A 23,124-nucleotide genomic window follows, 5' to 3' on the forward strand; every position below is an offset into this window, starting at 1 on the left:
GCCTTTGTGTGGAGTTTGCACATTCTCCCCGTGTCTGCGTGGGTTTCCTCCGGGTGCTCCGGTTTCCTCCCACAGTCCAAAAATGTGCAGGTTAGGTGAATTGACCATGCTAAATTGTCCGTAGTGTTAGGGGTTAGGGGTAAGTGTAGGAGTATGGGTCTGGGTGGTATACGCTTCGGCGGATCGGTGTGGACTTGTTGGCCACACTGTAAGTAATCTAATCTAATCTAATTATGAATACCGTAAATATCCTACCATTTCCAACTAGGTGAAAGGTCATGGATATAAGGATTCTGGTCATGCTTTACCAAATCTAATTCATTTGTTCCATTAAAATAGGCAGAAAAGTTTGTTCTGGGTCACTGTAAAAGAGGTGATGTAGTGAGGGTAATGGTCCGAGGAATGCCAAAATGATCATGTGAAGCAAGTACACATTCCATCCAAAGTACTATCACCCGATATATTGAATAAAAATAAAAATATGTATTCTTTACTCATGCTTGAAGCAGATAATAAGCTCCTTACTTACATATGTGAAAAACCCAACATCTATCTGACTTGTTTTCCAAGATTGGCTTGTCCAGAGGCAACCAGTGCCAGGGCAATCTAGACTAAACACAACAGAAGGATTACCTGAAATAAAACAGAAATGCAGGAAAGAGCTACTGGGTACAATTTCCTGCACTGAAGTTCACGGCAGTAGCAAGAAATATGGAAAAATTGGGGAAAAAGGTTGAAGTGGTAAGATTAGAATCTTACTCATTAGCGGTAACAGCTTAATTTCCATGCATTTGCATCCCAATATCAGTCCAACACGCCTCCTGACTGCACAGTTTCCAATTCTCCTGACCTTCCCTAAGAAACTAGATGGTGCAAATTTTCAATATGAAAGTTAGACAAATTACCTGGCAACAGCAGCTCACTGCTTGCTTCTCAAGATCTTCATCAAATTCTGTCATTATGGCATTCCTGCCTACTCCATGAAAACCATCCTTTGGAAATCTTCGGTGCATCAAGTTTGCATTAGCAAAACACCAGCCTCAATGTGACATCATGCTAGCATCAGACCAAACCACACATCGCATCAGCTATTCAAGGCTTCACCTTGGAACTCAGGGACATTAATGAAATACATGGTTCTGCCAGGTTGTTTTGCAAATAGGGACATTCACACATCTATGCAGCATACATCTTATGGCTCTTGGCTTCATTTCCTCAAGTTCATTCTTTGTGCTTACTTGGAAGCTGTTAACGTCTGTGGCTTGCTTTGCTTTTTAGTGCACAGACTATTCAGTGCTAAGTTACAGGCTGTTAGCCTCTTGTGGCTTGCTTTGCTTTTAATGCAGAGGAAAAGGCAGGCAGGTACCTTGTCACAGTTCAAGCAGTAAACAGTCAATGGGATGGACATGTTACCATCTAAAACATGTAATATATGCAATGCACACACACTAAATGTGCTACAGTGACACCACCGTGAAATAGAAATGAAAAGGAATCAGTTAGTGGAGTTAAGGAAGCAATGTGAAATTGTTTAAATTTGAGGCCTCGCTGGGGGATATTACATTAATTATGCATCCACTGATTTAGTAATGCTACTTCACTGGCATCAAATTGTGCATCTCTGAAGATTAATCATTCTCCTAGAATCATCATTCTAAATTATAGCATTGAAATGGTCGTGACAGTTAGACTGCCTGTACTGAATGTCTCCCTCTCATATCAGTTAAGCAAATATAATCAGATGCTAACTTAAAACTGTCATCTGGTCTTGACTTTTATGAAACACATTTTATAAGTAACTGTGGAAGACAATGCTTCAGAGGTGCCACATTTGCACACTGAACTATAAGTGTTCAAATACATAGTCTGTGATGTTCAAGGGTGCCATTTTTGAGAATCGTGGTTATCACAGAAGCTTACTGCTGAAATACTCCCAGTGTGGCCTGAACACTTTGGTTGTGCATCATACATTTGCACTAGGATATGTACCTCGGTGCTCCTAACTAAGACATGACAATAACCACATTTCAAAGGTGGCATCCTGAATTGAGTTAAGTTCTGGCGAAGATTTCTAAAGGAAACAGAGGAGGATGATGCAACTCTCATCAGCAGGCGTTGTCATTTTCTACACTTCTCAGAACCACAGTGCAGGCACATATTAGGGATAACCCGGGCCCTCACTGAGGCATGATTTGTGCTCAGAAGGACTGGTACTGTCAAAGTTACAAGTTTGTTGAATTTTTAAGCTAGTGGCTCATTTCAAAGAGCAAATTTTGATCAGTGTGGCATCTCACAATCCTCAACCCACAAGTGCATCTATGTTGTTATTGATACCATTTTCTTCAGATTACATTAGTTTATATCCTTCCCCCATGATGTCATGAGTCAAGCAGCTGAAGCAGTAGATTCTGCCACCATAACTGACTTACCCCTTAAGCGGTAGGCTGAAATGTATCCACACTGATTTGAGAGCACCTTAGTACCACCAAGTTGCTGAGTTCTTCAATGGGAAAGTCTTCTACTACATCAATCTTCAAATTATATTTAACCATTGATGCCAGACTTTGGAGGTAGGAACAGATACCCTGGGAAATACCATGGTGCATACATACTGTACTTGAGAACTATACAGGTTCCTGCATCCTTCCAAAATCATCTGTCTAGACAAGGATGGCTATGGAAAGTTAGGGGGTATCTCCTCCAAATATGACTAATGATACCTGTACGAAACCTTCAGGAAAAAGATGTAATACTCCTCACACTTACACCAAGGATATAGTGGAACAGACCATAGGCTTAATATCCCTGGACCATTGCACTTGAGCCTTGCATTATAGCCCAGAATGGGTCTGCCACGTTATTGTTGCTGTGGCCTTCACAACTGGAACTGACAAAGGGGGAACATCCCTGAAGCAGATGGAATGTAACTAATTGCAATCTTTTGAGGATGAAGATGAATTTAAGGAGCAGGACATTTCTTGGAAGGAACAGCCAAGATGTCATGATAGAACAATGCATCATTGAGTGTAAGAAGCCAGGGAGAATCTAATTGAAATCTGTCTACAAGATGAATGAGCTGGGTTTGAATCTTTGATGGTGTAACTTTCTGTTGGTTAGACTTCAGTCAGCAAATGACTTGTTGTCAATACACACAAAAACCCAGCAACTGCCACAGTTACTTGGATGATAAATCCTCACAACCCTGCTTCTTGGAAGGATTCCACCCCATTCTCCCAGTTTCTCCATTCTGTCACATTTGTTCTGATAAGCTTGTAATTTCAAATAAACTTGTTGGACTACATCCTGGTGTTGTATGACTTTTGACTTCTGTCTTCGCTGACCAACATCTCTGTGTTGAGCTTGCAAGCTGGAAGAATAACACCTCATTTTCTGCTTAGAAACTCTGCAGCCTTCTGGACTCAATATTGAGTTCAACAATTTTAGGGATTGAGCACCTTCTCCCATGTCCTTACTCCAATCCTCTACGCCAGGCCTTGTCATCACTTGGGCTGATACCACAAATAACCTATTGTCAACCACTAATGGTCCCCATTAGCAGTTAGTCATTCTCCCAGGCTGACCTTTACTCATTCCTTTGCCCACCCACCTGTTTTTCTCTCTCTGTCTAGGTGCTAACTATCGTTTACAGCAATTTCTGTTTTTGTTTCTAATTTCCAGCATCCGTAGTTCATTTTGTTTTGGTTACTGAATGTGCTGGACCTGGCTTTCCATGGTAGTCACCAACCTTTTTGTAGAGACAGGCCACTGATAATATTTATAGACACCTCCATCTTTCAAGCTAGTTTACCAACTACTTCTGACAAACCTAACTGGGGTTTGTGTGCCTGTTTGTACATTTTGACCATGTCATTAATGGCCAAGAACATGGAATCATCTTCTGCCTTGGACAGAGAAGAACTTGGGGAGCCCTCTTGAATGCCAGATAGCTGAGTTATTTTGTTCATTGACCATTTGCAGAGACCTGCCAGTAATGTGGTCACCAGATCATGCTCCCAAATCTAATATAGATAGAGAACCTACCAAGGTGAAAATCTTTGAGTTTGTGGAAGATGTTGGCACATTTTCTGAAGGTAGAGCTCATACTCATAGGAGCTGTAGGTTTGCTGGTTGCCACTAGTGCCTGGAGAAGATAGGAAATTAGTTGTGTATGAAATTGTTGAACTCAATATTGAATTCAGAAGGCTGGTGCAAATTGAGAATGAGCTCTGAGAGCAGCATGTTACAGCACAATGAAGCTCACATGGTTGGCTGCACACCAAGGTTTCCCCTATTCCCCGCATGAGTGGTCATGCACTTCTCCAGCCACATCCAAGATTATGTCATGAATCTCACTTGGCAAAAAAAACACACTGCTTAAAAATGGGGAAAAAAGTCCTGTGCTTCAAGTTGGAATCTATTACCAAAACTAAAAGAAGCTAGAGACAAAAACAGAAGTTGTTGGAAAAGCTTAGCAGATCTGGAAGCACCTGTGAAGAGAAATCAAAGTTAACATTTCGAGTCCAGAGACCCTTCCTCAAAGGTTAGAGATGTCTTAAGCAAAGGTTTTAAGCAAAGACTGGGTGAGACAAGGACAAAGGAAGGTCTGTTGATAAAAGATTGAATAACATATAAATTAGCCTTCCAGGACCAAAGGGAGTTGTGATGGGGCAACAAAAGAAGCAAAAATATATTTAGAAAGATGTGCTGCTGTCTGAAGACAAAAGAAAAAAAGAAAAGAATTGGAAAGAAAATAAAAGAAAACAGGATACAGAAGTTATGGTCTTAAATTGTTGAACTCAATATTGAATTCAGAAGGCGCAAATCGCCTCATTGAAAGAATAGAGTAGAATCGTTTTTATTTGTCATTTCTACCATTTACAACTGATACAGTAAAAATGAGACAGCATTCCTCCAGTACTGAGGATGCTACATTGATAGTACAAACTACAGAATTGTACACGGCATAAAGTGCATAAGAATTGCAACACAAGTCTATCGCAAGTTACAGTGAAACAAGAATAATGAATAATAGAATTTTTCTAACAGCAATATGAAAGAATTTCAGAATGGAAAGAGTCTGATTATACTGTGTTAAGGAGCCTGATAGCATGGGGGAAGAAACTGTTGAATAGTCTGGCCGTGAGAGACGGTATGCTCCGGTATCTTCTGCCAGATGACAGGAGGGAGAAGAATTTGGGTGAGGGGTGTGTGGGGTCTTCCACAATGCTCTTAGCCTTTTGGATGTAACGTGTGGAGTAAATGTCTGTAATGGAGGGAAGAATGAACGACGATTATCCTCAGCTGTCCTCACTACCTGTTGTAGGGTCTTACAATCCGAGACGGTGCAATTCCCACACCAGGCCGTGATGCAGTTCAGGGTACTCTCAATGAACCCTCTGTAGAATGTGGTGAGGATGGGGGCTGGGAAGTGGGCTTTCCTCAGCCTGTACAGCAAGTGGAGACTCTGCTGGGCTTCCTTGGCTGTGGAGCTGGTGTTGAGGGTCCAGGTGAGATTCTCTGCCAGGTGTACACCAAGAAATTTGATGCTGTTCATGATCTCCATGGGGGAGCCATCAATGTCCAGTGGAGAGTAGTCGCTCCCTGCCCTCCTGAAATCAACAACCATCTCTTCCGTCTTGTCCACATTCAAAGACAGGTTGTTGGCTCTGCACCAGTCCATTAGCCACTGAACCTCCTCTCTGTATGCTGACTCATCGTTCCTGCTGATGAGATGCAGTACAGCCATATTATCAGTGAACTTGATGATGTGATTCGACCTGTGCATTGCTGCACAGTCGTGTGTCAGCAGGACCCCCCCCCCCCCCCCCATGCTCTATTTGAGTGTTGGAGAAGCTGTTCCCAATCTGGACTGACTGAGGTCTCCCAGTCAGTAAGTCCAGGACCCAGTTACAAAGAGAGGTATTTCGGCCCAACAGACTCAGCTTTCCAATCAGGTTCTGAGGAATTATGGTGTTAAATGCAAAACTAAAGTCTATGAACAGTAGTCTGATGTAGGTGTCCTTCTTCATCAGGTGGGTGATGGAGGATGGTGGAAATGGCATCATCTGTTGAGCGGTTAGGTTGATACGCAACTGCAGGGTGTCCAGTGAGGGGGGCAGCAGGTCTTAATATGCATCATCATGAGCCTCTTGAAGCACTTCATGATGATGGGTGTCAGCGCAACAGGGCGGTAGTCATTGAGACAGGACACTGAAGGCTTCTTCTGCATGGAGACGATGGTAGCAGCCTTGAATCACGTTGGACTGATGGCACAGCTCAGGGAGATGTTTAAGATGTCCGGGAGAACATCCGCCAGTGCGTCAGAGCATCCTCTGAGCACTCTGCTAGGGATGTTATCTGGTCCAGCAGCCTTACCTGGGTTGGCTCTGCATAGGGTTTTCCTCACGTCAGCTGTGGTAAGGCTCCCTGGTCATTGGGAGGGGGTGTGGACTTCCTTGCTGCCACGTCATTTCAAACCATGCACAAAAGTTCAACTTATCCGGAGGGAGGCACCACCAGCACAAACAGGCGATGCTATTCTGTGGTTAGTGATGGCCTGGATGCCCTTCCACATACTCCGTGTATCGCCATTGTCTTGAAGTGGCTGTTTATTCTCTGTGGCATGCTTTGCTTCTTTGATGGCCTGAGTCAGGTTGGCCCTCGTTGTTGTTAAGACCACCTTGTCATCTGTTTTTTAAGGTTATGTTGTGCTTGACTGGAACAGTGGAGCTGGTAACATGACAGCAATGCTGAAAATTAAAGTGAGAGGCCACCAGAGGCTTTTGAACTGAAAGGATGTGCTTTGCAAACGGGTCTCCCAATATGTGTTTGGTCTACTAAATGTACAGGAACACCAAATTTATTATAATAGACTAAATTGAAAGGAGCACTGCTTCATCTCAAAGGGATAGGTGAAGCTATAAGGAGAAAAGAAATAAACAGACAGTTGTTACATCTATTTGCATGGCAAAGTGCCTTGGGAAGAAGAAGGAGTAATTGGAGGTATGTGAAAGATTTCCTGCTAGACCTAACCAAGAAGATAAGGAAGATGTTGAACTACCCTGTACCCCTGTATTAAAGCAATCAGTAAAGAAATCAATTGCAGCGATTCCCAGTCCCAGTCATATCATAGAATTCCTACAGTGTGGAAACCGGTCATTTGGCCCAATAAGTTCACACCAACCCTCCAAAGAGTATCCCACCCAGACCCATTCCTCTACCCTATTACACTACATTTCCCTTGACTAATGCACCTAACCTACACATCCCTGCACACTATGGGCAATTTAGCATGGCCAATTCACCTAACCTGCACATCTTTGGACTGTGGGAGGAAATCGGAGCACCCATAAACCCACACAAAGGGGAAATGTGCAAACTCCATACAGACAGTCATCCAAGGCTGGAATCAAACCTGGGTCCCTGGCACTGTGAGGCACCTGTGCTAACCACTGAGCCACCACCCCAATATCATTCCCTGGATCCTACTCCTGTGTTGTTAGCCCCATTTTGCTGTCTCCTTGGCTTACCAATCCTCACATCCACAATCCCTGGCTCTGTATTCTGTGAACCATCTGAACTCCTGTGTACCTAACCAGATCCCTGGATTACTTAAGTGAGGGTGCTAATGACTCCAGCAGTAGCCAGAATTTTCACTACTCATTGCCCACAGGCTTTGATGCAGCATTAATTCCATTGTCAAGACTCAATTGCTGCGTAGATGTGGGACTCACCATTCTCACACTGAGGATGCACCCTGTGTCCCTGTGAGACAGAATGTTTGAGTAAAAATTGAACGGTGTATTTGTTGATATTGGAGGCAAGATAAAAGGTGTAATTCCACAATTGTCCCCAGTGACAGCCATTCTGACAGGGAATAGAAATCAGAAAATTGGGGCTAGAGTATTTAATATGGCCCAACTGGCAGAAAAGTACTGTAGAATTAATTCTGTATGCTTATACAATAATTTCATGTTCAGTAATGTTTATATTTTTCAGAGAATGTTTTCAATTGAATCTGGAAGAAGGTGTAAATCTGGTCCAGGCAAATTTGAATTTGAAACAACGCAAGGGAAACAAATTTTCATGTCTGTAAATGCCGCCGTAAAGATGCAAAGGGACAACAATGAAGAGGAGTGTTGCAATTCAGATCCTTTAGAAAGCTACAATTTATTCCCTGTGGAGACTGCTACTTCCAAATTATATTCAAGTAGCACATGGTCTCACAAGGAGTTTACCACTGAACATAAATCTAAATTAACGAAAAATGTATCCTCCATAATATCAGACGTTTCTGAAGGTATGCATCATTTGTGTTATGACACGTCCCCAGATACTCAGACACGTAGTTCGCTAAGCAAATCACCAGTCAAGTTTCAGTACAGTTTCCCATCATCACCTCTATTTGGTAAAGTAAATTCTAAATTACAAGCAGACACAGTAGAGAATCAGACTACATTATATGCAGAAACAAGTCCAGGAGATGTTCATGTGACACTCCCTCTGGAAGCACCAAACAGTACTAAATCCATATCAAGACAAATAGGAAGACAGCAAAGTAACTTTACATCTCACAGAGAGGATACCTTATCACACAAAATCAATGAACCGTATTTCAGATTTCCCAGCAAAATACATTCACTTAACAATGAACACAAGTCTGTTAAAAAGAGTATTCCTTCCATTGTAATGACTAAGCATCCAGAATCTCTTTATGATACTGTATTCAGTGGAACCAATAGACCAGAATGCACAGATGTGTTTAATCAGAACACAAATCGCAAGAAGAGTGAACATGTATATGAAGTAAGTGATGACTCTTTACTTTATGATGAAGCAAAAGAATTAAATGAAGCATGGAAAGTGCAAGGCAGACTGAATGACTGCTTAGGTTATGAATACCCATACAATCCTTCTGCTGATGACTATGCTGTACCGAAACAAACAATTAAAGGTGCTCCTCCCAGGCCACCTAAAAATGTGCCATTGCTAAAGGGAAGAATGCAGAAAAATGATTATGTCAATGTGGAATCAATTATTTGCAATAGGCATTCACGCCACAATTCATAATTTGTGAAAACTGGAAGTAGTCCTGCATTTTTATTACACACTTAAATGGAATTTATATAAGTACCACAAAAAACTGAATGTTGTGTGAGTATGAATTAGAGTACTCCATAAATATAAGGTTTTAAAAATTCTATTTATATATTTCTAACAAAAATGTGTCATTAAATATGCTATATATAGTGGTTTGTGCGGATATTTTACATTTAGAAATGTCAACTGGAAGGGATCATTCTTGTGATTATTCATTATTAAATAATAATGAATAAATTGCCCGTAGTGTTAGGTAAGGGGTAAATGTAGGGGTATGGGTGGGTTACGCTTTGGCGGGTCGGTGTGGACTTGTTGGGCCGAAGGGCCTGTTTCCACATTGTAATGTAATGTAATCTAATCTAATCAAATAACATTTAATTTTTGTTAATTGTGATTTACTGTTGTATATTTTATTGGTGTATATAGCAAAAAGAAATTTCAAATCTGAATAAAAACCAATTGAAATGAAGATATCTATAAATAAACTTCACAAAAAATTATCCATTCTCATAATTAATAACCTCTAACTCTATTATTGTGAAAGTTATATTAGCTCCAATTAGCAAGAAACTAATTTATAATAACCATAAAATTCATTATTTAATATGTAACAACTTTTGTAAGTCAGTACCCTTACAGTGCTGCACTTTTGCTGCACCTCAGTTGCCCTTGAGTATTATAACAATCAGATATCTTCTGTCAAAATATTGGGGGAGAGTTTCCACATAGGCCACAGCACAGCAGCTGTTCTTTGCATAAAAAATGTTAGATTATTTACATTCGTGGCCTAAGTATAATATACAACGATGGATGCACTGCAGCTTTCCTTGAATCCTATATATTCACAAAGGAATTGAGACATGCAGAAGTGAAGAGATGTGATTACAGATGTTCTAAAGAGTTTCATAGCTATAATTGGAACTGTGAGCTATTTTTGCTGATTTGTTTTTGGCATTCTGCAACTTGCTCTTTTTTGCTTCTGCAATCACCAAAAGGCTTTTATCATCTCCTCACACAATCCCCACAGTGAGGAATTTTCAGTAACTGGTGTGTAGGCATGGGCATGAATGCCATTATAATGGAAAAGGAACAACAGGAATACAGGGTGGAGCGAACGAAATACAGATAGCCCTCGCTGCATGGGTGATCAAAGTGCAGGTCATTTCCATTCAAGATTTTCTAATGTCAAATGGAGGGACCTTTCTTTATTTCAGCACCAAACAACCAAATGATACATCACATCTCTTTGCCGACATGACTATGTCAAAACTCTTCATTTGCTTAAATAAGGAAGCATCAAGTAAGTGCAACATGTCCTGTACAACACTAAATTAAAAAATAAAGCACAACTTCAGGGCAAATTCTATTTAGTACAATAAATTCCAAATATCTAGAAACCAAATGGACATTTCCAAACATGTGCTTCCCCACAATGCCGACATTTACACAAACATCCACACACACAATGCTCCTATGCATTTATGTGATTTTTAACTTTAAGGTCAATATCATTGCAGTGATGTGGTCTAAAAGGTTCATAGGTCTGGTAGGGAGCAGTTGCCAGTTAAACTAATGGAGCTTGTTCAGAAGCCTGTTTTTTTTTCTTGGCATATCTCACCGTCCTAATGTTATGTGGAGGAGCAGCAGACATCCAGCAAGCATTGCAGCATCACAAAAGTGAAATTAAACCATTGTTATTCTACTGGACACAGATATGGCTTCCCATTGACCAACAGTATAGCGAGTTTGTATTAGTCTGGAAATTGAAAAAGCCATGACAGAAAGCAGCAAATGTCATTGGTGCTGAAGCCAGTGTTCTGCCACTTCCCCTTTGTCAAAAGAGATGCAATCCCATGGAAAGGGAGATCCAGACTGGTCTCTGGCTGGTTATTAATGGAGATCTACAAAGGATTTCAAATAAACCACTACACACATTAATTATGCCTGATTTACAGATCATGTGTTGGCAGTTGCCTCATATTAAAGGCAGACCTTAAGACTTGTGTGTAGCTGAATTGATTCTGAAATACTTTTCACAATTACAAATGCTTTCTGATTCCTGTAACAATGGATTCAGTCAGAACTATGCACACATTTGGTGAAAACTGCATGAGTCTATTAGAATTAAACAAAATACATATTGAGTGTACGCATGCTTAAATAATAAACAATTGTGTGCCTGTTTCAATTACTAAACTCTGTAGACATTGAACTGCACTGATTTAAATATTTCTTGGAAGTAGATTTGTAGTTCAACATTCAATGAATAAATGAATTGCCCTCATGACATAACTATTAAACAGCACTTTCAAGGTTTAATTAGTGCTTATGAGTTTAAGATATTATTTATCAGCCACAAGATGGCACTATCATAACACCTTTCTCACATCATAACCTCACAGCATTCCAGTCATATTTGACACTTCAAAACTTCAGTGCTTGGTTTAATTGAATTAAGAGACAGGTTACATATCACCTACATGTTGTGATATTTGAAGTTCATTAAATATGAGGTGTGTGTTGGAGAATTGATGGATCTGCATGCTAGCTATGAGTCCTAAATGAGAACTGCTGAAGAGTTATAGAGTCTTACAGCTTGAAAACACACACTTTGGTCTAACCAGTCCACGTCAACCATGTTCCCAAGCTAAACTAGTCCCACCTACTTGCATTTGACCCATATTACTCCAAACATTCCTATTCATGAACTTACCCAAATGTCTTTTAAACATTCCAACTGTACCTGCATCCACAATTTTTTTGGTTGTTCATTCCACACATTTCTCCTCTCACCTAAAAAAGTGCCACTTAGTTTTGAAGTCCCCCACCCTACCAAAAAGATCATTGTCATTTACCTTACCTATGCCCTTCATGATTTTATACTTGAAGTTTAGAAGGATAAGGGGAATCTGATTGAAACTCACAGAATACTGAACAGCCTGGACAGAGTGAATGTTGGGAAAATGTTTCCATTGACAGGAGAGACAAGGACCCGAGCACACAGGCTTAGAGTAAAAGGAAGACCCTTTAGAACGGAGATAAGGTGAAACTTCTTTAGCCAGAGGGTGGTAAATCTGTGGAATTCATTGCCACAGAAGGCTGTGGAGGCCAGATTGTTGAGTATATTTAAAACAGAGATAGGTAAGTTCTTGATTGCCAACAGGATCAAAGGTTACGGAAGAAAGTGATAAAATGGGATTGAAAACCCTATCAGCTATGATTGAATGGTGGAGCAAAGTCGATGGGCCGAGTGATCTAATTTCTTCTCCTATGTCTTATAAACCTCAATAAGGTCACCCCTCGATCTCCTACAGTCCAGTGAAAGAAGTTCCAGCCTTTCCACTCTATTTTTAAAACTCAGACACTCCATTACTGGTAACATTCTGCTAATTCTTTTCTGAATCCTCTCCAATTCAATAATATCCTTTATTTAACAGGGCAACCATAACTGCACACACTATTCCAGTTGAGGCTGCACTAACATCCTGTACAATCTTAATATGATGTCCCAACTGCTGATTGAGTACAGGATTGAGTACATACTTTAAAGGATATTGGTTAGGCCACTTTTGGAATGCTGCATGCTGTAGGAAAGATGTTGTAAAATTTGAAAGAGTTCAGACAAGATATACAAGGATATTGCCAGGGTTGGAGAGTTTATACTGTAGGGAGAGGCTGATTAGGCTGGGCCAATTTTCACTGGAACATTGGAGGCTGAAGAGGTTTTAGAGGTTTTTAGAGGTTTATAAAATCATGAGGGGCATGGATAGGATGAACAGACAAGGTCCTTTCTCTGGGGTGGGGAATCCAAAACTAAAAGGTATAGGTTTGAGGTGAGAGGGGAAAGATTTAAAAGGGGCCTAAGGGACAACATTTTCATGCAGAGGATGGTGCCTGTATGAAATGAGGCTAGTACAATTACAGCATTCAAAAGGCATTTAGATGGATATATGAATAGGAAGAGTTTAGAGGAATATCTGGTCAGCATGGACGATTTGAACCAAAGAGTCTGTTTCCATGTGTACAGCTCTACGACTCTAAGACTGTGACTCTATGAGTGATATGATTATAGTGCATTGAACAGCATGAGAGGTTAATTGTGTGGGGGCTGTTAGATGTCACATGGAAATGCATTCACTTGCCTTGACCATCCCTGTGAAGTCAGTAACCTTTTCCTTAGCACTGTGAGCATGTCCACATGGCAAGACTCTGGGAATTCAACTCACTAATAGCCTGTTCCTACTCTCTTCAGAAGGATTTTGTGGAGCTCTTTCACCCTCCTCCATCCAGTAGAAACATAACCTATTGCCTGACTCCAACTTTGTGACTAGTCCCTCCAAATTGACGTCACTCAATTTGAGAATCCTTTTCCCTGCCCTATGCACCTTGTAGCTTACATCTTCCAAAATTATTTAAAAGGTTTTCAGTGAAGGTATGTAGTTCCCTTTCCTTCCTTGGTACCACGTTGTACCTCTGCACCATGTGATATCTACAAAATCTTGTTTGGCCAAGTGCTATGTGCAGAAGTAGCTGACAGTGCAAAGAAGGAAGCAGCATGGTAATTACTTGGCAATATGTTGGTCTTATGTAGATGAGCTGAGTGCACCAACATACCTGGATGGGAGAGGGTGAGAGGTCATTATTAATGCATACCCATTGGAGTGCTACACTGTCTCCTTTACAGTTTGCAATATTTCCAAGTTTTGTACCATCCACAAACATTTAAATTGTTCTCTCCACTCCAAGATTGAGATCATTAAAATGCATCAGGAAAAGCAAAGGTTTCATTACTGACTTCTGGGAACTCCACACCAGCCAGAAAAATATGCATTATCCATTAACTTCTCTTTACGATCATTTAGCCAATTTTGTATCACGTTGCTGCTGTCCCCTTTATTCCACAAGCTATATGTTTTCTCACAAGTCCAATGTGTGGCACTATATCAAATGTCTTTTGACAGTCCATGGAGATCACATGAACAGCATTACCCTTACAAACCTTCTCTGTTATCTTTCCAAAGAATTCTATATTGTCTATGATCCCTTTCTATCATCCTAAACTTTCAGATTCAATGATCACTGCTCCCTAAACTGTCCCCCACTTACAGTTGATCCACCTTGTTTCCAGGAATCTGGTCTAGTGTCTCTCCTTTTTGTAGGAATAGACATGCACTGTTGTAGAAAATAGTCCTGAATACAATCCAAGAATGCTTTCCCCTCTCTGCTTATAAACTGGCAGAGGTTAAGAGTTAAACCTTATACTTTTAATAACTTTAGAATCAGATAGTCTGTTCCTCTATTCACGGGTTAATTCTGTCTCTGGCTTCAGTGTGAGCTGCTCTGGTTACTGATGTATCCCAACGTAGCTCTAGGTAGGCTGGAGAGTGGGGTTCCCTGAGTCTGGCCAGACTGGGTTCTTACACCCTCCTGGAACTTTCCAAGGACTTGACCAATCAGAGGTTCTAAGTTGATTGGCTTTATCATTGTGAAATGCTGCTATTGGCCCTCAATGGCTTACTTAACAGTGACCCCTTTGATGTGTCTGTTCTTGAACCTAGAAGTATGGTTTCATCCCAGAATACAGAACAACCTCAGTTATCCGAACGTCAATTATCTGAATTTTGGATTATCCGAACAAGATCCCAAGGTCCCGTAAAAACATTAACCAATCAGTTATCCAACCAAAATATTCCCCGCCCCTTTAATTTGGATAATCGAGATTGTTCTGTTATATACCTTGTCTTTTGTTTTACTGAGGCATGTCTGCCCCATGCGCTTAGTGTTGTTTGCTTGTCAGGAAAGGTTGAATTTCCCTTTCACGCTTCCTGATGTGTTCTAGTGGCTCTCTGGTTTCAATTGTCTGGGCTTGGATCTGGCAAGGACTTGTCCATAGGCAGAATTGTTTCTTCAGTCTATCCTGGCTCTGGCATCCCCAGCATACTTTGCTTTTTGTCCATTTTGATGCCCAGTTTATTTTAGTTGCTTTACCTTTACTTCTGGCCTCCCGTCTGAATGATTTTTATTTCACTTGAACAGTCACAGACTGCTACAACTTCTTTTAAAATATTTATAGAAACTTTTGCCATCTGTTTTTATACTTCTGCCTAGATTCTCTCATACTCTAATTTTTCCTGCCTAATTAATTTTGTTACTCATTGCTTTTTAAAATGTTTGTCCCGTCTTCTGATCTGCCATGTCTTAGCACAATTATATGCTGTTTCTTTAAGTTTGATATTGTCTTTACCTGTAACCACAGAAGGCTGTGGAGGCCAGATTCCTTGGGATATCTTTTGCATGTTGGATCTATTCTGTGTGTTCTGACTCTTTCACTGTCTCTGTATTGACATATTCTTCAATCTAAATTGCCAAATCATTTCAGCCAGCTCTGCTTTCATTCCCTCATAATTGGCATTATTTATATCTTTAAAAATGGTCTTGGACACACTGCCCTCTTCCTCAAACTGACAGTAAGACATGAATGCTATGCTGTTACCTCGGGGCACCTTCACTAGGAGATCATTAATTAATCCTGTATTGTTGACAAATGCTTAGTTCTGTTCTCTGATCAGCTCCAGAATATTCAATCTGTTCTCAGAAATTATCCAAAAAATATACGATGAACCCTTCATTGAGATGATCTTTGCGAATCTAATTTTTCCAGTTGATATGTAAACTAAAATCTCCTATGATTATTGTTGTGCCTTTCTAACAAGTTTCCACTATTTGTTGCTTTATGCTTCACATTGCCATGTGATTACTGTTTGGGGCCATAAGTGATGGGTTTGTCATTATTTCCACCCAAAATGATTCTACGTTTTGGTTTTCTGAAGATCATCCCTCTCTTTTGTGTAATACATGATTGACTGACAAAGTCACGACTCCACCTTCCTAGCTTCCTTGTCTTCCTGAATGTCTTGCACCTTGCAATTTTCAGGAACCAATCAATGTCATCCTGCAATCTTGTCTCTACAGACTACCACATCATACTTATCAATTTCAATTTGCACTCTCAGTTCATCAGTACATGATACATGCATTCAAGTAAGGTCAGAAATCAGATGACACCAGGTTATACTCCAACACACATACTGAAACCATAAGCTTTCAGAGGATTGCCCCTTCATCAGGTGAAATGAGAAAGAAATACACAGGCACAGAATTTATAGGCAGAGAGATCAATGGGCAGAGAGATCAAAAGATCATACAAATGGTGTGAGTAGAGTGTCGACTGGCTGAATAACAGGTCTGTGCAGGTGATCAAGGCTGTCAGACAGTGCGAGAAAAGAGTCAATAGCTGAATAACAAGTGAAGGGATGACCTATAATCTGATTAAATGAGGCAGGGAGATAATTACAAAAAAATTCAGATACGATGCTGGAGACAAACCAAATGACTGGAATAACATAATAGGTATGAGTCGCATGCCAAATGTCTAACCAAAATAGTAGGTATCCAAAACTGTATAAATTAATTAACATAGAGAGAGATCATAACAATTTACTAAGGCGATGGTGTCAAAACAGAACAGTAAGGAAGGTTTTACAGGTATAAGACAGTATGGTGGGGTCACATGTAATGTGACATGAACCCAAGATTATGGTTGAGGCCGTCTTCATGGCTATGGAACTTGGTTATCAGTTTCTGCTCACCAACTCTGCGTTGTTGTGTATTTTGAAATCTGTCTTGGAGGATGCTTACCCAAAGATTGGAGGCTGAATGTCCTTGACCGCTGAAGTGTTCCCTGACTTTGTGGGTGTGGCCTATTCCTGTTCACATTCTTACGTTCTTACACTACACCTCCAGCTTTTGCACCTTGTACTATCATAAAGTATCTCTATTTGTATGTCTTTACTTCACTAGGTCATATTCCCAGACCAGCAGATAGTAAAATCATTGTGGATCTTCACTCTCAACTCTAATTTCCTGTCCCATTTCAGATCTTTAAATTCCTTTATGACACAAAAATCTATAATTTCAGGCATCTATAATCTGTTCTGAGGAAGTGTCACCAGACCTGAAACATTAACTCTGTTTTCTGTTCACAGATGCTGCCAGACCTGCTGACCTTTTTCAGCAACTTCTGTTTTTGTTTAAGAATACTGACTTCATTATTGCTGGGTCAAAATCTTTCAATCCTCTCCCAAGGGACACTGTGGATCACCATTCAGCAACTGGACTGCTGTGGTTCAAGAATACACCTCACCACCACCTTCTCATGGACAAGATCATAAGGCTATAGAGCAGAAATTAGGCCATTCACCCTATCAAGTCTGCTCTGCTATTTAATTATGGCTGATATGTTTCTCAACCCCATGCTCCTGCTTTCTCCCCTTAATCTTGTTTACAATCAAGAACCTATCTATCTTCATCTTAAATATACTCAATGACCTGGCCTCCGCAGCCTTCCATGGTAATGAATTCCATAAATTCACCATTGTCTGACTGAAGACGTTTCTCCTTATCACTGTTCTAAAAGTCTTCCCTTTACTCTAAGACTGTGCCCTGGGTCCTAGTCTCTCCTACCAATGGAAACATCTTCCCAACATCCACTCTGTCCAGGCCATTCAGTATTCTGTAAACTTCAATTACATACGCCCACCCCTGTTCCTTCTAAATTCCATCAAGGAAAAACCCAGAGTCCCGAAAATTTCCTCATATGTTAAGCTGTTTACTCCTCAGACCATTCTCATGAATCTCCACTGAACATGCTCCAGAGCCAGTACATCCTTCCTGAGATATAAGGTCCAAATCTGCACACAATACTCAAAATGTGGCCTGACTAGAGCCTTATAGAGTCTCAGAAGTACATCCCTGCTTTGATATTCAAGTCCTCTTGAAATAAATGGCATAATTGCATTTGTCTTCCTAGCTACTGACTCAACCTGCAAGTTTACCTAGAGAGAATGCTGGACTAGAACTTCCAAGCCTCTATGCACTTCAGATTTCTGAATTTTCTCCCCATTTAGAAAATAGTCCATGCCTCTATTCTTCTTACTAAGGTGCATGACCTCACACTTTCCCACGTTGTACTCCATCTGCCACTTCTTTGCTCAGTCTCCTAATCTGTCCAAATCTTTCCACAACCTCCCCACCTCATCAATGCTACCTGTCCCTCTACCTATCTTTGTGTCACCTGCAAACTTAGCCAGAATGCCCTCAGTTCCTTCATCTAGATCATTAATGCACAAAATGAAAGGTTGTGGTCCCAACACTGAGCCTTGCCGAACACAGCTTGTCACCACCTGCTACCTTGAGAAAGACTTTTTTGTCCCCACTCTCCGCTTTCTGCCAGACAGGCAGGCTTCTATCCATGCTAACACCTTGCCTCTAACACCATGGGCCCTTATATTACTCAGTAGCCTCCTGTGTGGCACCTTGTCAAAAGCCTGCTTGAAGTCCAGGTAGGTAACTTCTGTTGGTTTTCCTTGGTCTAATCTGTTAGTTATGCCCTCAAGGAGTTCTAGCAGATTTGTCAGGCATGACCTACCTTGATGAAACCATGCTGACTCTGTCCTATTTTACAATACACCTTCAAGTACAAGGAACCTTGATTATGCAAACGAGATGGGTAGGCACTATTTCATTTGGATAATTGATTATTCGGTTAATTGATTTCCTCTGGGGCTCAGAGTTTTCTGTGAAGTCTGCTCCGTTCAGGAGACTAGGCAGCAGCACATCGCGTGTGAGCCCCCATCCCGCACCCAACCCTGCCCGCCCTCCAATCCTGTCCACCCCCACCCTCAATCTCGTCCACCCCCACCCTGCCCCCAACCCCAGCCACCACCCAACCATGTTCGCCCCCACCTTACCCTGCCCACCTCAACCCCTTCCGCCTCACCCACCCGCCCCCAATCCCACATCTCCGTCCAACCCCATCCACCATCTGACCCCTGTCCGCGATCCCACTTCGCCGGTTGACCCGCCACCCCCACCTCTCCCCGGGGCAGCTGGCCTGGACACCAACAATAAGACGGCTGCTGCCTTTGTGGGGTAAATCTCCAAATAGCACACACATGCACACAACTTTTTACTGCAACTTTTTGACAGGTTCCACCTCTGCCTGTACAGGACAATGTTGGAGAGATTATCTGGGGAAGAGGGTTTAGGGTACACCCCTGTGTAGAACTCCAGAAAAAGTGTGGGGGGAGAGAGAGAGGTGGGAGGTCAGTCATTTAGAGATGGTACCTAGACTGCCCAGGACTGTTCTTGGCAGCATTTCAGAGAGCCGAGTTTGTTTTTAATCATTGCACCTGTAAATAAAAGACGCGATCAGGGTTGAAACAGCTCTTTGATGTAATGTTTGTACCAAGACCTTGAGATCTCCTTCGGATAATCAGAAATTCGGATAATTGATATTTGGATAATCAAGGTTCCTCTGTATTCAGAAATCTCATCCTTCACTTTGGATTCCCGGATCCTACCTATGACCGGGGTTAGGCTAATTGGTCTGTAATTTTCCGTCTTCTGCCTTAAATAGGGGTGTTACATTAGCCATTTTCCAGTCCTCTGGGACCCTTTCTGATTGTATTGATTCCTGAAAGATTACCACAAACGCCTCCACAATCTCTTCGGCTATCTCCCTTAGAACTCTGGGGTGTAGTCCAACTGGTCCAGATGATTTGTCCACCTTCAGACTATTCAGTTTTTCTTGCACGTTCTCCTTGGTGATGGCCACCATACTCAGCTCTACCCCCTCACTCTTTTGAATTTTAAGGAAATTACTCGTGTCTTCCACTGTGAAGACTAATGCGAAGCAATTATTCAATTCCTTAGCTATTTCCTTGCTCCCCACTACTATCTCTCCAGCATCATTTTCTAGTGGCCCAATGCCCACTTTTGCCTCTGTTTTGCCCTTTATATATCTGAAGAAACTCTTACATTCTTCCTTTATATTACTGGCTAGCTTACCCTCATATTGAATCTTCTCCCTCCTTATTTCTTTTTTCATTGCCCTCTGTTGGTCTTTGTAAGATCCCCTATCCTCTGGTTTCCCACTGTTCTTAGCTACTTTATGTGCTTTCTCTTTTGTTTTTATGCTATCCGTGACTTCCCTAGACAGCCATGTCCCTCATCCTCCCTATACCATGCTTCTTTTTCCTCAGGATGAATTTCTGCTGTGTCTCCTGAATTACTCCCAGAAATTCCTGCCATTGTTGTTCCACTGTCTTTCCTGTTTGGATCCTCTTCTAGTCAGTTCTACCCAGCTCCTCACGCATTCAGCTGAAATATCATTACCTCTGATTCTACCTTCTCTCTCTCAAATTGCTGAGCAAATTCAATCATGTTATGATCACTGCTTCCCAAGGGTTCCCTCATCTTAAGCTCCCTTATCAAGTCTGCCTCATTGCACAACACTAAATCCAGTATTGGGTTCCACCACAAGCTTCTCCAAAAAGCCATCTCGTAAACATTCTACAAATTCTTTTTCTTGCAAATCACTCCCAACCTGATTTTCCCAGTCCACCTGCATATTGAAAACCCTGATGATCACTGTAACTTTGCCTTCTCTACACATCTTTTCTATCTCCTGCTGTATCTTGTGCCCCAGTTCCTGACTACTGTTTGGAGGTCTATACATGACTCTAGCTATGGTTTATTTTAACCTTTGCAGTTCCTGAATTCTACCCACACAGATTCTACACCATCTGACCCTACTTTGTTTCTTACTATTGATTTGATTTCACTTCTTACTAACAGGGGAACTCCATCCCCTCTGCCCACTTGCCTACCTTTTTGATAGGATGTTTATCCTTGAATATTCAGCTCCTAATCCTGATCCCCTTACAGCCACATCTCCGTGAGGCCCACCATGTCATACCTGCCAAATTTGATCTGCGCCATAAGTTCATTTACCTTATTCCTTAAACTGTGTGCATTCAGATATAGTATCTTCAGTCCTGTATTAACTGTCCCACTTCTCATTGTCATTCGTTTGTCCAGTGTACTTGAAGTTTTATTGTTAACCATTTCCATACATTCTGTCCTATTTGTGTCTGTGCTGGAAATTTTAATAACCTCTCATGAGTTCTGCATTCTTACCACCTCATTTACTTCAGGTTTTCTAATTTCCCGAATAACTGAAACTTCCCCCAACCTCCACATAGTTTAAAGTCCACCTTTTATACCTCTTACCTTCCCAGACTGCTCTCCATTCAGCTCCTCTCCTAAGGGGTAAAGAATGCTGGCCTGCCAGTAGTGCCCACGTCCCACAAATGATTTTAAGAAAAGTCAAATTTGTAGTTATTACCAACCAATGAACTTACAGTTTTCTTGTGATGTCACACTTTGCTCTGCTGGGTCTCTGATTCTGGAATTCAATTTATCTTGAACTAAAACTATGAACTAAAATGGCAAGCAAAAAACACCTTTTCCCCTCTGCACCAAATTCCTACGCAGCCTCCAAAGTCTCCAAACTATATCCTCACTCATGCTGTCTCACAATGTGATCTCTCCTTTGTGACAGTGCAAAGCTTGCTGATGGCACAGGCTCAAACTTTTGCCCATTAGTTTTATGAAGTAATCAATGCTTTGTTTTTTAATTATGCCTTTGTCTTCCTCTTTCATAGGATGGACTTTCATCTTATTTCATACTTAAATGTGGTTGATCAATATGGTTCAAAGTTTGTGAGAAGATTTGTAGTTCGGGTGCTCGTTGTTGTGGTTCTGTTTGCCGAGCTGGGAATTTGTGTTGCAGACGTTTCGTCCCATGTCTAGGTGACATCCTCAGTACTTGGGAGCCTCCTGTGAAGTGCTTCTGTGATGTTTCCTCCGGCATTTATAGTGGTGCTTCTTCCTTGTTTATATGTATATTTCTGATGATGTCCAAGAATTCCTGTGTTGACTGTATAGAGTGTCTGGATCCGCTGATCAGGTGTTTCAGTTTCTGCTGTAGTTCTTTAGCCAGTTTGTGTGATGGTGTCCTTGGTAGTGATACTATTGGTCTGAGTGGGATGTCTGGTTTGTGCACTTTAGGTAGTCCATAGAATCTGGGGGTGTTGTTGCTTTCAGGTTTAATTCTTTGTCGCTCAAACCTGGTTATCTGTCCGTTTTTTTGTAGGTTCCTCAGTGTGTTGTTTATCCTACTGGTGAGCTGTGGGGTGGGGTCAAAGTCCCTCTTTTGGTAGGTGTTGGTATCTGCAAGTAGTTGTTGCGCTTTTTGGATGTATCCTGCTTTGTCTAGGATGACCGTCATTCTGCTTTTGTCTGCTGGTAGTATGATTATGTTCTTATCGTTTCTTAGTTGATTTTAGTGCTTCCCTCTCCTTGGTGTTGAGGTTATGTGTTTGTCTTTTCCTTGTTATCAGGGGTACAATACTTTGTCTCACTGTTTGTGAGAAGATTTGTAGCTCGGGTGCTTGTTGCTGTGGTTCTGTTCGCCGAGCTGGAAGTTTTTGTTGCAAACGTTTCATCCCCTGTCTAGGTGACATCCTCAGTGCTTGGGAGCCTCCTGTGAAGCGCTTCTGTGGTATTTCCTCCGGCATTTATAGTGGCCTGTCCCTGCCGCTTCCGGTTGTCAGTTTCAGCTGTCCGCTGTAGTGGCCGGTATATTGGGTCCAGGTCGATGTGTTTGTTGATGGAGTTTGTGGATGAGTGCCAAGCTTCTAGGAATTCCCTGGCTGTTCTTTGTTTCGCTTGCCCTATAATGGTAGCGTTGTCCCAGTCAAATTCATGTTGCTTGTCGTCTGCGAGTGTGGCTACTAGGGATAGCTGGTTGTGTTGTTTCGTGGCTAGTTGATGTTCGTGGATGCGGATCATTAGCTGTCTTCCTGTTTGTCCTATATAGTGTTTTGTGCAGTCCTTGCATGGGATTTTGTACACTACGTTAGTTTTGCTCATGCTGGGTATCGGGTCCTTCGTTTTGGTGAGTTGTTGTCTGAGAGTGGCTGTTGGTTTGTGTGCTGTTGGTTTGTCTCACTGTTTGTTGTATCTCTTCTGTCAGTCCAAATCAGGTACAAATCACTATAAATGCCGGAGGAAAGATCACAGAAGCGCTTCACAGGAGGCTCCCAAACACTGAGGATGTCA

The 23,124-nt window shown here is 41.5% G+C and overlaps 1 protein-coding gene across 1 annotated transcript in view; it reads left to right on the plus strand.

The window, feature by feature from the left end:
* LOC122561219 (uncharacterized) overlaps window positions 1-11,476 on the plus strand; it is a 54,562-nt gene extending 43,086 nt beyond the window's left edge. Inside the window, exon 5 of the mRNA XM_043712815.2 lies at window positions 7,999-11,476. Within this exon, the coding sequence (XP_043568750.1) occupies window positions 7,999-9,069 (1,071 nt within the window). The 3' untranslated portion in view covers window positions 9,070-11,476. The remainder of the gene's footprint in view (window positions 1-7,998) is intronic.
* Window positions 11,477-23,124: the final 11,648 nt, after the last annotated feature.

The sequence above is a fragment of the Chiloscyllium plagiosum genome, unplaced genomic scaffold, assembly GCF_037043375.1.
Source record: "Chiloscyllium plagiosum isolate Xiang-an unplaced genomic scaffold, Cpla_swu_hap1 HiC_scaffold_22, whole genome shotgun sequence".
In the NCBI taxonomy this organism is placed as follows: Eukaryota; Metazoa; Chordata; class Chondrichthyes; order Orectolobiformes; family Hemiscylliidae; genus Chiloscyllium; species Chiloscyllium plagiosum.